The 16,750-nt window shown below is 44.2% G+C and overlaps 1 protein-coding gene across 3 annotated transcripts; it reads right to left on the reverse strand.

Moving 5' to 3' along the window:
* Positions 1-125: 125 nt before the first annotated feature.
* Positions 126-16,658, reverse strand: NUDT5 (nudix hydrolase 5). Of its 3 annotated transcripts, none has more exons than XM_087934401.1 (9): positions 16,558-16,658; positions 11,489-11,597; positions 10,481-10,548; positions 9,775-9,827; positions 7,615-7,722; positions 6,304-6,399; positions 3,491-3,603; positions 1,839-1,890; positions 126-389 (listed from the first exon to the last, which is right to left on the reverse strand). In XM_087934401.1, the coding sequence occupies exons 2-9, from the start codon at positions 11,549-11,551 to the stop codon at positions 280-282; spliced, it is 663 nt and encodes a 220-aa protein (XP_087790527.1). In that variant the 5' UTR covers positions 11,552-11,597; positions 16,558-16,658; the 3' UTR covers positions 126-279. The 3 variants fall into 3 exon arrangements, with proteins under 3 accessions (XP_087790527.1, XP_087790528.1, XP_087790526.1); XM_087934402.1 differs by having other exon boundaries at positions 16,493-16,658; XM_087934400.1 differs by having other exon boundaries at positions 16,043-16,658.
* Positions 16,659-16,750: the final 92 nt, after the last annotated feature.

The raw sequence follows: 16,750 nt of genomic DNA on the forward strand, positions 1-16,750 counted from the left end.
TTATGCGGTGCTAGGGATTCGAACCCCCAAACTGATCGACAAGCTCAGCGTGTTAGCCAGTGAGCCACTGGCTGCCAACTACTCAGTGCAACAACCCAGCAGTTCAAGAACTATATAGACCAGAAAACAGCAATACAACTCTTTTATTGTTCCACCGCCGATTCCAGTGAACTTGAATTTAAAATATTTTATGTGTGTGTGTGTGTGTGTGCAGGAAACAGCTCAGTTGCATTATTCGGAGGCAAATTCTCGGTCTTGGGTGTTCTAGGACGGGGACTTCTAGAACTTCATGAAGGGCATCTGGAAGGGCTGGTCCGAAGCGTGCCTCAGGGCCAGTGCGTAAGCGTACAGCTTGGCATCCACAATCAGGTGCTCCTCGGCCACCAGCTCTGCAGAAAAAACACAAGGACACACACTAGACTCTTTCATCCCTCTGCTGCGGCTCCGTCACAACTGCCAGTCTGTGTGTGACACCCACCAGCATTTGTTTTATTGAGCTTTTTGACTCCCAGTAGGCCAACCATGGGTAAATCCAGGAAAAGTTTCAGAAGAAAACAATGTTTAATTCAACTACATAGTTTTGTGACTGCTCAGGAAATAGTCAGGAATGACGCGTATTAAGAGTCGGCTTACACCCAGGCAGCACTGTCATGTTTACTCCTAATAAATCTTTAAGTTTTGGAATTTCGGCTAGAGACTCATGATTTAAATGGGAGTAACTGCCAGCAGGTTTTGTGGCTCCTGGTGTTTTTTTGTGGGAAACGTCTCCAAATGGCTCTTTTGAGCATTGCCAGCCCCTGCACGAGACAAAAGACATCGAAGAGCTGCCTTCCATTCCGAAGGCCACGGAGGGCAGTTTCCCGTAATAACAGGTGGTCCCTGACTTTACAATAGTTTCACTCAGTGCCGTTGTAAAATGGAATGGTACCTAAAGGAAGGGTTGTAAGTGAAGAGCCACCTGTACCAGAAGCAGTTAGAACTGGTCCAAAAGCCATTTGCCAAAAGTTGGGCAAAGAGAGTTTCATTCAAACCAAAACAGCGGTGCTTCAAATTTGGTTTCGCTCCCATTTAGGGAGAGGTGGGCCCTATAATCCTGGCAAAACCGTGAGTTTAATCTAGAAATGACTTGACTGGATAATGTAACCACCGCTGAAAAGGAGGCTCTTGGGGGAGCCCATCTGTGCAACCCACTCTTTAACTTAAGCATTATTGCAGTAATAAAAATGATGTTATAATCATGCTTTAGGGCTAGAAAAGAAATTGGGCAGAATGGAGCCAACCCCGATAAATTGCCTTTTCCATCGAGTTACTATCCAAATTATTGCTCAAATCTAGCAAAAGCACTTAGACTTATCTATCGCTTCATGGTGCTTTTCCAGCCCTCTCTGAGCAGTTTACAGAGTCAGCCTGTTGCTCCCCAACAATCTGGGGTCCTCATTTTACCCACCTCGGACAGCCGAGTTGACCATGAGCCAGTCAGGATCGAGCTCCTGGCAGTCGGCAGAATTAGCCTGCAATACTGCATTGTAGCACTGTGCCACAGGAAGGAGAATGAGAAAGAGAGTAAGGATGGATGGAAGGAAGGAAATGGAAAATGAGGGAGGGAAGGAAAGAAGGAAATGGAAAATGAGAGAGGAAAGATGGAAGGGAAGGGAAATGAAGGAAGGAAGAAAACAGCATAACAGCATGACAGTAACAAAGTTGGAAGGGATCTTGGAGGTCTTCTAGTCCAACCCACTGTCCCAGCAGGAGACCCCATAGCATTTCAGACATCTCTCCAGGCTGACCCTCGCAAGGAAGCTCCTGTTCTCCATCTCAAACTTTCCATACTCCCTTACCTTCAATTCTCTGCATTAAATCATTCTTTGGCAGCGTGACAACTTCCACAAACTCTGAAAAGAGGGAAAAACAAACCACGGATGTTACAGAGTTGGCACCATCATCCATCAGTTTTCATTCTTATTTTTTATTATAAAATGTCACTTTCACCCATTTTAGCCTCGAGAAGGATGCCAAATGCCCTCACTTCTGGTCGCCCTTTATGAATAAATGAGAATATCTATAGGTTGGGGTGGAACGGGGGGCGTCCTTCCTGCGCTCTGAGCTGGGTGGTTTTCCTGCAAAGCTTTCATTACCAAGGCAAAAAGATTTGCAGGAATCTGGATCCCGCCCCCAAACCAGAAAGAACCAGGTTTCTAAGTCGGAAACAATTTTATTCTATTCCCCTGATCCCTGTATACAGGTAGTCCTTAACTTATGACTACAATTGAGTCCAACATTTCTGTTGCTAAGCAAGGCAGCGGTTAGCTTTGGCCTGTTGTGCGACCTTTTTTGTCCTCGTTTTTAAGTGAATCCCTGCAGTTGTTAAGTGAATCACATGGTTGTTAAGCGAATGGCTTTCCCATGCACTTTGCTTGTCTGAAGGTCGCAAAAGGGGACCACGTGAACCCGGGACACTGCGACCGTCACAAATATGAGTCAGCTGCCAAGCCTCTGAATTTTGATCACATGACCCTGGGAGGATGCTGCAACAGTCATAAGTGTGAAAAAGGGCCATAACTTGCTTTTTTCAGTGCTGTTGTGACTTCAGATAGTCACTAAATGAACGTTGTAAGTCAACAACTACCTGTTCATGTCATGCATTATCCAGTTACTAACGAAAGACCAATGCACAGGACAACCTCAAAAAATACACAATTTCTGATGGTGAAGGATATCAATGAATGCACTAACAAAACACCAATCAATGCGCAGGGCGACCTCAACAAATGCACAATTTCTGATGATGAAGGATAGTATGTTTCCCTCATATGATTTGATTGCTCATTGTACCCTATGATTATCACTAAGTGTTGCACCTGATGATTCTTGATGCATGTATCTTTTCTTTTATGTACACTGAGAGCATTTGCACTAAGACAAATTCCTTGTGTGTCCAATCACATTTGGCCAATAAAGAATTCTATTCTATTCTATTCTATTCCTATTCCTATTCCTATTGCATTCCATCCTATCCTATCCCATCCTATCCTATTCCTATTCCTATTCTATATCAATGAATGCACTAACAAAAGACCAATGTGCAGGAAGACCTCAAAAAATACACAATTTCTAATGATGAAGGATATCAATGAATGCAAAAGACGAGCAAATTTCAAACCAGACACTGGAACTTTGAAGGAAGTTGAGAAGATCCATCTCAGTTCCCAGCCAAAAAGGAACATAAACCAGGTAACGTACCTCCTTCCTCTGTAGGGGAGAAAATAGAACACAAATGTCACAAAAAAATAAGTTCTCTAGTGGATCTGAAACTCTGTGTATATTTGTACAACGGCAGACCCTTGTCCCAAATGGTATAGGGCCTCCTGCTTGAGCAGGGGGTTGGACTAGAAGACCTCCAAGGTCCCTTCCAGCTCTACTCCACTTCCGAAACCTCTCTCTCCAAAGGAACCTTTCACTTGGGAGAATCCAAAAGGAAAGGAAAGTTAACAAAAGACTCACCGGGTTTTTGTTTCGGCTTCAGATTAACAGGGAGGTCTCCGTTGATAGTGACGGTCGCAATGTGTGACGCACAGTTTGTCAGGCCAGGATCTAAGCACAAAGCTACGGGAAAAACACCGAACGCTCAGTTACACAGAAAATAAAAGCAAGGACCTGCCCTCTAATAGAGTATATTCATGAACTTAGTAACAAGGTCAGCCAATGAGAGCTGAGTTGAGGGCTGAAACTTAAAAGAGGCGTGGTTTATCTCTGTTCTGTGCTCAGCTCTAAAGTGAAAGAGAAACTAACTTGCTTGCAGAAAACCAGAGTTCTGCTCAGAACCTGTAACATGTCTACTTCTGGTTGAGTTTGCTCCACGTTGGAGAAAATCTACAACTGGTATCATAAAATTTACTTTACATGTTTATAAAGAAGTTAACGGAAGCCTCAGCCATCTGTGTTTACTTTTCTGGTGCTGAATACTCTGAACACCCTCCTGGATGACAAAAATTTACACATTTTTTTGCACAATTTTTGCACAATGTCATTCCCGGGATCTTGAGAAGGTATGAACAGCCATTCCCTTATTTGATCGGCCTATAGGTAGTCCTCGACTTACAACCATTCATTTAGTGACCGTTCAAAATCACAATGGGACTGGGTGGGGGAAGACTTGGGGCCTCTTTTCACAGTTAGAACCTTTGCAGCAACTCCGTGATCGAAATTAATCAAGGAGAGAACTTCCTGACGGGGGACAATTAACCAGTGGAACAGCCTGCCACCAGAAGTTCACTGGAGATTTTTAAGAAGAGACTGGACAGCCCCTTGTCTGAAATGGCATAAGGTCTCCTGCTAGAGCAAAGGGCTGGACTAGAAAACCTTTAAGGTCCCTTCCAACTCTGTTATTTGTTATGCTTTCCTTCCTTCCTTGCTACCTTGCTTCCTTCCTTCTTTCCTTTCTTTTCCTTCCTTCCTTCTCCATCACTGGAGGCTTTTAAGAAGAGACTGGAAAGCCACCTGTTTGAAATGGTACAGGGTCTCCTACTTGAGAAGGGTGTTGGACTAGAAGACCTCTAAGGTCCCTTCCAACTCTGTTATGCCTGCCTGCCTTTCTTCCTCCTTTCCTTCTCCATCACTGGAGGTTCTTAAGAAGAAACTGAACAACCCCTTCCTTCCTTCCTTCCTTCCTTCCTTCCTTCCTTCCTTCCTTCCTTCCTTCCTTCCTTCCTTTTCCTTCCTTCCTTCTCCATCAATGGAGGCTTTTAAGAAGAGACTGGACAGCCCCTTCCTTCCTTCCTTCCTTCCTTCCTTCCTTCCTTCCTTCCTTCCTTCCTTCCTTCCTTCCTTCCTTCCTTCCTTCTCCTTCCTTCCTTCTTCATCACTGGAGGCTTTTAAGAAGAGACTGGACACCACCTGTCTGAAATGGTACAGGGTCTCCTATTTGAGAAGGCGGTTGGACTAGAAGACCTCCAAGGTCCCTTCCAACTCAACTCTGCTTCCAAAAACTGTTTTGTCTACCTTTTCAACCTGTCTAGCATGTTATCACCAACTTTCTCCTGTCAACAATACCAGTTTCCCGATTTAGCAACATAATCACCCAGATTTAATTGGACTAATTAAGTGTTGTTAAGTGGGTGGAGACCTTTAAGTGACTCAACGGATAGACTCTTTCCAGGAGATCTGCTTCTAATCCTGCTGGACCTCTCAGTGGCAAAAAATAAAACTAAAAAAAAAACAAACCACTTAATCTTTCCCCTGGTACAAACAAAAAAAGCCAGGAGAGCCCATGGCTTACAGATTAATACATCTATTTAATACCCTGTTTCCCTTAAAATACTATCTACCCTGAAAGTAAGTCCTAGCTTGATTTTTACATGTGCGCCCAATATAAACCCTACCCCCAAATTAAGGCCTAATTAAGATCCTGCCCACTCTAGAGTGGATGAGTAAAAATTAAACTAGGGTGGGGATAGGGTGTGTGTGAAGCTGCCCTACTACTTACCTGTGGACAGGTGTAGCCAGGCCTCACACACCTTGATACCTGCCTGGCCCGCCCAGCCGGCCAGGCTTTCCTCAAGGCCTCTGGAGCTGATAACAAAGCTCTGGATCGATCCTGAGCTCTCTTATCAGCTGCAGAGGCCTTCAGGAAAGTCTTGCTGGCTGTAGAAGAAGTTCCTGAAGGCCTCGGAGAGCAAAAAGGAGGCCGGGGGCGATGTGCGCAAGTGAGGTTAGTCAGTGGAGGACTTTCCCCCAAAATAAGACCTGCTGTCTTTTTTTGCTGGCAAAAAAAAATTATAAGACTGGGTCTTATTTTGGGGGAAACATGGTATATGCAAGGAGCCTGGGTTCAAATCCCAGAAAGGGCATGGCTAGCTGACGAGAGCTAAATGGCTTGAAATAGATCCAGATTAGTCTCCCTTTATTTGTCATTAAAACACAAATTCAACACAAAAATAGTTTGTTTCAAAGGCCCCTGGATTGGGGCTGGAAAGTGAAAGAGGAAGCAGCATGCTCCATCCCCTGATTGGGTAGACCAGGTTGCCTGATTAAAAAAACAATACCAAACCCCAAAACTCATAGTGGCATATTATTGCTAGGGAGGGTTGGGGACTCTGAGTTATCGTACAAGGGTTCTGCTACTACAGTGTTTCCCTGAAAATAAGACCCAGCTGGAAAATGAGCCCTTGCATGATTTTTCAGGATGCTTGTAATATAAGCCCTACCCCGCCCCCCTACCCCAAATAATCTCAGAGAGTACCAAGGACCGCATCCATCCTCCTTTCTTCTTCTTTTTCAACAGTGAAGGCAAAACTCAACAACTACCTGGAGAACATTCAAGGATGTCCCCTTTATAACCCGTTTCTTCTTCCAGTTCACGTAAGGCAGCCATCTCGGGAGTCTCATTGACATCAATTAAACCTGTGATGCAAACAGACAACTCGAGTTACAGCCTGTTCTCTCAAAAAGAACGAAAGGGACAGGAGAAAGAACAAGAGAACCAGTAAGAGAAAGAGAGAGAGAGATGGGTGAGTTGAGGTGAGGGAAGGGCAGAAAAGGAAAGGAAAAAGGGAAGGGAAGGAGAAAGGGGAAGGGAAAGAGAAAAGAGAAAAGAGAAAGGGAAGGGAAGGAGAAAGGGGAAGGGAAAGAGAAAAGAGAAAGGAGAAAGGGAAGGGAAAGGAAAGGAGAAAAGAAAAAGAAGGAAGGGGAGGAAGGAAGGAGAAAGGAAAGGAAAATAGGAAGAGAAGGAGAAAGGAGAAAGGGAAGGGAAGGAAAAGAGAAAGGAAAGGAGAAAGGAAGGAGAATGGGAAAGAAAGGAAAACCGAAAAGAAACCAGAAAGGGAAGGGAAGGAGAAAAGACAAAGGAGAAAGGGGGAAGTGAAGGAGAAAGGGACGGGAAGGAAAAGAGAAAGGAAGGAGAAAGAAGAAGGAAGGAAAAGAGAAAGAAAAGCAGAAAGGGAAGGAAAGGAAAAAGGAAAGGAGAAAGAAAAGGAAAAGAGAATGGGAAGGGAAGGGAAAGAGAAAGGAAAGGAAAGAGGGAAGGAGAAAGGAAAGGAGAAAGAGGGAAGGGAAGGAGAAAGGAAAGGAAAGGAGAAAGAAAAGGAAAGGAGAATGGGAAGGGAAGGGAAAGAGAAAGGAAAGGAAAGAGGGAAGGAGAAAGGAAAGGAGAAAGAGGGAAGGGAAGGAGAAAGGAAAGGAAAGGAGAAAGAAAAGGAAAAGAGAATGGGAAGGGAAGGGAAAGAGAAAGGAAAGGAAAGAGGGAAGGAGAAAGGAAAGGAGAAAGAGGGAAGGGAAGGAGAAAGGAAAGGAAAGGAGAATGAAAAGGAAAAGAGAATGGGAAGGGAAGGGAAAGAGAAAGGAAAGGAAAGAGGGAAGGAGAAAGGAAAGGAGAAAGAGGGAAGGGAAGGAGAAAGGAAAGGAAAGGAGAAAGAAAAGGAAAGGAGAATGGGAAGGGAAGGGAAAGAGAAAGGAAAGGAAAGAGGGAAGGAGAAAGGAAAGGAGAAAGAGGGAAGGGAAGGAGAAAGGAAAGGAAAGGAGAAAGAAAAGGAAAGGAGGAATGGGAAGGGAAGGAAACAGGAAAGAGGGAAGGGAAGGATTTCTCATCCCAGTTATGAAGCCGGAAGAGATCACCCTTACCTGCAGGGAATTCCAGGCAAAAGGCTCCGATGGGAGGCCTGAATTGCTTCACCAAGACCATGCAGTCGTAGTGGAGAGTTCGCTGCAGCACCGGAATAACAGCCACACCTACCAGCCCAAGAAAAGAAGCGGGGGGAAGAAACATGATTGCAGACACGCCAACAGCTGGATATATTCAATACACCTCAATACCCAGGGAATCCAGAGACAATCTAGAGCAGGCTTGTCCAACCCGTGGGCCGTGGGCCGCATGCGGCCCAGGTCGCCTTGTAATGAGGCCCAGTGCCCACCCCAACCTTCATGCCAGAGCCAGCGAGGAGGAGGAGGAGAGGCAGGCGCGAGGCGGGGCGAGGCGAGAGCCAGGCCAAGCAGCAACAAAAAAGGCAGGCGCCATCAGAGCGCCACCTCCTGCTGTTGCCGCCGCTGCCCCCGCCGCCGCTGCCTCCACTGCCGCTTCTGGCCCCGCTACCACTTCTGCCCCCGCCACCACTGCCGCTTCTGCCCCCTCCCGCCGCCGCCCCTGCCGCTTCTGCCCCCACCACCACCGCTGCTGCTTCTGCCCCTGCCGCCGCTTCTTCCCCACCACTGCTGCTGCTTCTGCCCCTGCCGCCGCCGCTTCTTCCCCGCCACCGCTGCTGCTTCTGCCCCGCCACTTCTTCCCCCGCCACCGCTGCTGCTTCTGCCCCCGCCGCCGCTTCTTCCCCCACCACCGCTGCTGCTTCTGCCCCCGCCGCCGCTGCCCCGCCGCTTCTTCCCCGCCACTGCTGCTGCTTCTGCCACCACCGCCACTTCTTCCCCGCCACCGCTGCTGCTTCTGCCCCCGCCGCCGCTGCCCCTGCCGCCACTTCTGCCCCCGCCGCTGCTGCTGCTTCTGCCCCCGCCGCCGCTGCCCCCGCTGCTGCTGCTGCCTTCCAGTCCTGCCTCATCCAGCCAGGCCATTTGCAGGAGGAGAGGTAGGCGCGAGGCGGGCGAGCTTTCTTTCCCCCCTCCCCCGCAAAATTTGGCCGGAAAATAAACCGTGATAAAAAAACCGTGATAAAAAATAAATAATTTTTAATAAATAATTAATAATAAATAATAAAAACATCTCACTAACTTCATTTCCAAATAAATTTAATATGTTAACTATGTTTTCTATGTTTTTTTGGGGTGATCAGGTATCGTTACTGTTATTTTATTTTATGTGCGGCCCAAACCAAATTTTCATCTTCTAATGCGGCCCAGGGAAGGTGAAAGGTTGGACACCCCTGATCTAGAGCATCTCGTGCATTGCAACAGTGGCCTTATTGCTCTTGGCTGGCAAAGGTCTTGGTTTGGGAGTGACCAGTTGCTCTCTTTAGATCTAACCTACTTCACAGGAAAAAAAAAAAAAGCTTTCTGGAGGTCCCCCCAACCCCAGGGAATCAAGGGCAAAAATTAATACGCTTCTGTCTACAAGACAAACCCACATTTTATTAAAATGCATTTTATCACATCCCTTTTTGAAGGAACTTCGAAATAACTTCGGAGGCTCTCCCATTTTTCCCAGCCTCTTGGGGCGTCGGTGCCGCCAGGTGTGTGTGTGTGAAGAGCCCAAGGAGCTTCTAAAATGAGTGTATACCTGAACCACAACCTCCCATAGTCTCAGAATTACCCTCCAAGATTGCCCTGCATTGCTACCTTGGTTTGAACTTTGAAGCACTGGGGTTTCAAGTTTCTGTACCCCCAAGTGGCCATTTCCACCTCCTCGAATGCCAGAGAAGACTTTGCAGAACCTTCCCAGAGGAATTTGAGAGCGGAGTCTATCACAAACCCAACGTTTAGCCAGGAACATGCACTGAACAGGAATGTCCACAGAGCCGATTTCCCCATTTGCACTGATTTGTGTTCTGGGTGGCTCTCTGAACTTGGTTGTTTTCTTGCAGACGTCTCATTACCTAACCAGGTAACACCATCAGTGTCAAAAGGGAGTGGGCCTGGAGGAGGAGGTGGACTGTGGGGTCCTTGGTGCTCTCTGAGCTTGGTTGTTTTCTTGCAGACATCTCACTACCCAACTAGGTGATATCATCAGTGCTAAGACAGATTTGTTCTTTTTTACCTTCTCACCTTGTCCAATTTGCTCATTCAGCAATAATTTTTTGGGGGGTGGTTTAACCCGCATAGTAAGGAAAGTTGGCTTACCATCGGCAGAAACTCCTTCTTTTCTGGTAGTACGTTTTACCGATTCCCATATTCTGTTAAAAATTACAAAAAGAAGATAAAAATCAGAACCCGGGATATTATTACTTTCAAAAGTTGTTAATGGATAACATCATTTTGACCAAATTGATTGTGCTTTTTTTTTTCTTTGAAAAGTTTCATTTACTTTATCTAGTTTTCTAATTTATGTATGTATGTATGTGTCTGTCTGTCTGTCTATCTAATCTATTTAATCTATCTCTATTTCATCTATCTCTCTATTTTATCTATTTCATCTATTTCATCTATATCTATTTTATCTATCTATTTAATCTATATCTACCTAATCTATCTATTTAATCTCTATTTGTATCTATTTTATCTATATATTTCATCTATATATTTAATCTATTATCTATTTCATCTATCTATTTAATATATCTATTTTATCTATATCCATCCATCCATTTATTTATCTAGGTTTTTTAAAAATTTTCTTGTCCTTTATCGATTTGCTTAATGAGCATGCCACTAACTTAACAACTGCAGTGATTCCCTCAACGACTGTGGCACAAAAGGGTGTAAAACGGGGCAAAACTCACTTCACATGTCTCACTTAACAATGGAAGGTTTGGACTCCATTGTGGTCATAGCCGAGGACTGACCGTGGTTCTTAGTTCATAGACCGAATAAAAGACAGGATGGCTACCTTGTTTGACCAGTTGGATCAACATAAGTGGTTTGGTCCAGCTTCACCCATTTTCTTTGAGTGATGGTCTGAAAAGGAAATGAAAAAAAGCATCAATTAAATCAGGGGTCTCCAAATTTGGCAGCTTTTAAGACTTGTGGACTTCGACTCCTATGGCTGGCTGGGGAATTCTGGGAGTTGAAGTCCACAAGTCTTAATGTTTGGAGACCTCAGCTATAACGTCTTCAATGCAAACCAAGGCCACTGACTTGAAAAGCACCTCCAAGCTTGCTTACAAAGCAGTAGCTCATATTTTTTTCAGTGAGAGTTACTCTCTTAACATGGGCAAAATGATGGTTTCATCAATGTTCAGACATGTTCTAGGAAGGCCACAGGTCTGGATGTTCATTAGGCTGTATACCCACCTCGTAACCTCTAGACAGTCCATTGCAAAGTCATTTTCTAAGGTCCAAACTCATATTTCTAACAAAAAGTAGGATTTAAAGGCCACTGAATGCAGAGAAACATTTTTGCTGCAGCAAAGGGCTACGTTCACAGTGGAAAATAGAGGTAGCCCTCAACTTACAATGGTTCGTTTAGTGACTGTTCAAACTTACAACGGCCCTAGAAAACCTAGGACTGTTTTTCACACACTTAACAACCATGATCTAAAATTCAGAGGCTTGGTAACTTGTTCCTATTTATGACGGTTGCAATGACCCATTTTGCAACCTTCTGACAAGCAAAGTTCCAAGGGGAAGCCAGATTCACTTAAGGGTGACTAACTTAATATCTGCAGTGATTCACTTAATAACTGGCCAAAAAAGGTGGCAAAATGACCCCCCCCCCTTAACAAATATTTCACAGAAATGTTGGCTCAATTGGACTTGTAAGTCAAGAACTACCTGTAGGACATTTTCAAAAAAGCTAAACAAAACTCTCCAAAGAAATTAAAAACAACTTTGGTGTTTCCTGAACCTCACATTGGTCCCTGGCAGTAAAATGACCCTACATTAAACCCCACATTACCTCTTCTTTGATGATGGTCTCTTGGGCAGATGTTAGAGCTTCCACAGATGGTTCTTTTTCCATTTTCAGGGAATGTTCCTTTCTCCTTCTCGGGACAAAGTTCACTTTCCTACAAACAAAAAGTCAATATTTGCCATTCGCATCATGTCTGCCCCATTCATCCTTTCCATGTTCAAGTTGACAAACCAGGTCTTCAGCAAATATTAACAAAGATGAACAAAGCGTGGTCTGAACTCAAGTGAGGAATATGTCGGTTGGATGGACGGGGGGAGGCTTGGGGGAATTGTCAGCCAGTTTGGCCTGATCCGGTCGTGATCCTAAAAAGAACTCGATTGATTACGAGCAAATAAGTTGCTCAAAGAAAGCAGAGCAACAAGAGGGCAACATGAATAATTCACATGCAAAATTAGAAGTTGGGATTGCCATTCGGCGACTTCATGAATTTCAACCCCTTTCGATCCATTGAATCACTGAATCGGAGTAGAGCTGGAAGGGACCTTGGAGGTCATCTAGTCCAGGGGTTGCCAACCTTTTGGACCTCAGGGACCACTGAACTCATAATTTTAAATCCCACGGATCAGGGACCCTGGGAAAATCCCAACAAAATTCTGTAGGAAAATCTTCCACCCCGTTTTCCTACCGATTGATCATTCTTTATTTGGGATCACAGGATACCGTCTCCAGCTCCATTCTCAGGGGGAGAGAGAGAGACTTTTGCCTTCATGCAAGGAGAGTAGCAGAAGCCGCAGAAGTCTTTCTTTCTCTTCCCCCAAACTCTGCCAGAAATGAGTCTTTGCCGGTGTAGGATCGTGAAGCAGGAGGCCTTGCAGGGTCCCAAAGACTCATTTCTGGCAGAGTTTTGGGGAGAGAAAGAAAGACTTTTGCTGCTTTCCTTGTGTGCAACCAAAAAGCAGGAGAAGAAAGAAGCGGAAAGAAGCAGCCCGGTAGCCAGGCCAGGCATGTGGGGCAAGTTCCCCCCTCCACCCATTCCCCCCTTTCGACTACCTCATGTTGTTTACAAGGCAAGCAACGCAAGCCTTATGTTCCCGCGGGTCATATGGGTGGCGCAGCTTGTGCTCCTGCGCAGCCTGCATTAATTGCTTTGGGGGAAACATTTCTCTGCGGACCATCGAAATTTTCTCGCAGACCACCAGTGGTCCCCGGCCCACTTGTTGGCAACCACTGATTTAGACAGAGATTATGTGTGATGTCTTATCATTATGTATGATATGTTTAGGTCTATTTTGGGACCTGCACCATTGTTCTTACATGTTTTCCTTCCAAATCAGCAGGAAACTGTGCCAACTCCTTTCAGCAATCAGGGAGAACCTACTACAGCTTAGTCCTTGACTTACAATGGGTCCTTTAGTGACTGTTCCAAGTTACAACGGCACCGAAAAAACTGACGACTGTTTTTCACACATTGCAGCACCTCCATTGTCCCGTGAGCAAAAACTCAGGTTCTTGGAAACCAACTCATATTTATGACGGTTGCAATAGCCCAGGGTCACGCGAATCCCCTTTTGCGCCTTTCTGATGAGCAAAGTCAATGGGGGAGCCAGATTCACTGAACAAAACCGTGTAATCAACAACTGCAGTGATTCTCTTAACAACAGAGGCAAGAAAGGAGGTTGTGAAATGGGAGAAAACTCCGGTGAACAAATGTCTCACTCAGCCACAGAAAGGTTGCTTCAATTAAGGTCGTAAGTTAAGGATGGCCTATTCCAGGAGTCTGCAACCTTAAACACTCAAAAGAGCCATTGGGGACCCATTTTCCCACCAAAAAACACTGGGAGCCACAAAACCTGGCTGGGCGTGACCAACTCAACGTCACTCCCACTCAGTCACATGACCCACCCACCCTACCATGCCAGTGGTGGGATTCAAATTTTTTTTCTACTGGTTCTGTGGGCATGGCTAGGTGGGAGTGGCCATGCAACTGGGTGGGCATGGGTTTTTTTGCAGTTCCCCCCTCCCCCCATTTTTTGGGCCTTCTGAGCCTCAGGCAAGCCTCCTGGGGGAGCCATTTTTTGCTTCCCTGGGGCCCAGGAAGGACAAAAACAGAGCCTGGGAGGGGTACGTAGTACTACCTGTTCAGTGATCCATGCCAAATCCTTGCTACCAATTTGCCTGAATCAGTGCGAACCGGCTGAATACCACCACTGCACCACGCCTACCCAGGTTTTGTGACTCTCAGTGTTTTCTGGGGGAAATGGGTCTCTCTCCCTCTCCCTCCCCCTCATTTCTGTTTTTGTGTTTCTCAGGCCAGGTGAAGAGTGACTGGGAGGGGAGGGCAAGGGCCGGGCCCAGCCAGTGGTAGGAGCACCCAACAGGGAGCCACAGCAGAGGGCCCCAAAGAGCCTCATGCGGCTCTAGAGCCACAGGTTGCTGACACCTGACCTATACGCAATAAGAGAGTTTGGCGATTGGTCAGTCAGGGTTAATCAGTAATTTCAGCTCTGCAGAAAATAGATTTCGATTCCAGGCAGGCTAAAGGTAACTAGCTAAAGGTCTACAGAGGACAGTCTGCTCTCTTGGACAACAATTGAGAGTGTAATGACCTACCCCTGAGGACAAAGTCCTCCCAACTTTTTTCTAACCAAACATGATCTCAGAAAGCTCTGTGTTTAATGAGTGAAAACTCTCCCACGATTAATACCAGTTTTTTTTTACAAGTTTAGAAAGCTAGAGAAGGTTTTGATTTTAGCAGGGCTGTTCATGTCCTTGGTTTTATTATTTTTTTGCCTATCCATTGTTTATTGGATGTGATTCCACAGGAGGCCACAAAGTAATCTTTTCCGACAAAACAAAGATACAGTTATGGTGACCCTATTTTCTTGCAAAATACAAGGTGCCCGAACAAAAGGGCAAATCTGAAAGAGATATTTGTAATGATAGAAGAAGAAGAAGAAAAAAATAGAGGATTATGTCCATCACTTTGCAGAGGAAAATTCAAGAGCAAAACCAAGAAAAAGTTTGCAAAAAGACATAGTCTAATCATTTTTTAAAAAAGAAAGAATATGAAGCTATAATGTTATAAGAAGTGAGTATTAAAAAGGATTTCTGCAACCAGACGGTGCATTCATCGGTAACACTTGTACAATATAAATTAAATGAACAAAATAAAGGACCAAACTCACTTTCTGGACAATAAAATCTATTGATTTTAAAAACTGATTGGCAGTTTTCTGAAATAATGGGCTGTCCTTTACCATCCATCCATCCAACAGTTTTGTCTTTATTTTGTTCATTTATGTCATTCATTTTGTTCATTTAATTTATGTCATACAAGTGTTAGCACTTAATGGTGATTTTAATCTTTAATGGCAAACGTTGGCATGGACAACTATTAGAAATAAATCGCAGGTTTAAATGAAACATTCAGAGAGTTTATAATTTCCAGTATGGCACAGAGACAATACAAGGACACTTTCTACAAGTGGAAATTTCCCAAATCCTGCTGATTTTAGGAGTTTTGAGTTGGACCAAAGTAGCCACGCTTGACTTCAGCTGAAATCTACAGGATACATTATGTGAGAATAACTAATAACATTTTGTAGGTTACAGGAGACTGATACAATTAGTGTCCAATTTAATTGAACAATAAAAAAGGTAATTTCCTAATGCTTTTCATGAAGCATAAACAGCGCCCCTGCAAATTATTTTAGATGAAGCTACCTAAAGTTCAGAGCAATTAGTTTTCAAGGGAAAGATGTCAATTATCTCTATTTCTTCTCTTTAAAATCTTTTTTTTTTAAAGGCACCAAGCTGTAAACAATCAGGTTTTTTTTAATGGAACTTTTAAAAATATTATTTTTTTGCTTAAGTTTGTCTGACAAACAGAAATACTCTTTCCTTTTATATAGGATTGTTTGGAATTTCTAAGTTTTTTACATCTGTATTATTAATTCATGTCTCAATGCATGCATTAATTACATTTGCATTCTTAATTAACATCTCGAACAAGGGAAAAAGAAAAGGCAAGTTCTTTCCATCCCTTCTCTTTTGCTTTCTGTTCCTTTAATATTATAAAGAGGAAAAAGGTTTTAAAGATTGAAAAACTTTTGGCAAAAAAAAGAACATTGCATGTAAAAAAAGTTTAAAACGGATAAAGGGACCAGGTATTTTTGAAGGATTAAGGGTGAAAGCGTTTCTTTTAACCCATTGGAATCCATTTAGACAGATGAACTAGACCTTGGTGGGAATGTTATTTTGAGAGAGAGAGAGAGAAAGAGAGAGACTAGATTAATATATATATATATATTATATTCTTAAGTTTTCACGGGTACTTACATGTATGTTATTCAACTTTGTTCGGGTATTTTCCCACGTCATTATAGTTGTGCTTTTAAAGTGGTAGCAACATTTCGGCAGAATCTCATCTGCCATCATCAGGCTTCTGTATAGTGTTCGTCTGTGAGTCAGACTTTTACAGTTTCAGTTTTAAATTTGGGGCTAGCCTACTGCTGTGCCAGAATGTGCCAGAATAACATTCCCACCAAGGTCTAGTTCATCTGTCTATATATGTTTTCTTAAGTTTTCGCGGGTACTTACATGTATGGTATTCAGCTTTGTTCGGGTATTTTTCCATGTCATTATAGTTGTGCTTTTAAAGTTGTAGCAACGTTTCAGCAGAATATATATATATTATCAGAATATATTTGAATATGTTATTTTGTTAATTATTAGATAACTGGTGGATTTTGCAAAACAGAAGATAAAAGGAAAATGAGCCAGACTGTAGCCACTTAATGCCATTAAAAAAACCAAATTTCTCAAACTCAGAAACTTTTAAGCGGACTTCAATTCCCAGAATTCTGGGAATTGAAGTCCGTTAATCTTAAATTTGCAGAGCTTGAAAAATATGGCTTAGTGTCTGCACTTTGCAACCCACTCTAAACAATAGGCATGTAATAGTGCAAGTCGGGAGCTCCTCAGCCCAGACACTCTGCACATGCTCCATTTCTCTCTGCTCCCCGCATCAGCCCCCAACAAGCTGCTAACCTTCCCCTCCTGCGAGACTCGCGAGTGAGCGGCAGGAGAACACCTCTGAATCATTCTCTGCTCACCGTTTTCCCGAGCTAGGAGCCGAAGCAGTCTCTCTCTGCGAACGTTCCGTTCCGTTCCGTTCCGCTCCGCTGATTGGCTGAAAACATCACGAAGCTCTCCCGGAGACCGTCCGATGGGTAGGGGCCCTATAGGTGGCCGACTCTGTCACGCATGCGCCTGGCGAGTGACTTTGTACGCATGCCCGCTTCTTCG

This window comes from Pseudonaja textilis, chromosome 5, assembly GCF_049901715.1.
Source record: "Pseudonaja textilis isolate UNSWEBS1 chromosome 5, rPseTex1.2, whole genome shotgun sequence".
NCBI classification, from domain to species: Eukaryota; Metazoa; Chordata; class Lepidosauria; order Squamata; family Elapidae; genus Pseudonaja; species Pseudonaja textilis.

Excerpts from the sequence above, each read along its gene's own strand:
- NUDT5 (XM_087934400.1), bottom strand. Across the intron at positions 10,549-11,488 it reads AGACCATCATCAAAGAAGAG|ACCATCACTCAAAGAAAATG; the intron begins GTAATGTGGGGT and ends TTTCCTTTTCAG. Across the intron at positions 1,891-3,490 it reads AAAAACCCGGTGAGTCTTTT|TTTGTGGAAGTTGTCACGCT; the intron begins GTTAACTTTCCT and ends CTCTTTTCAGAG.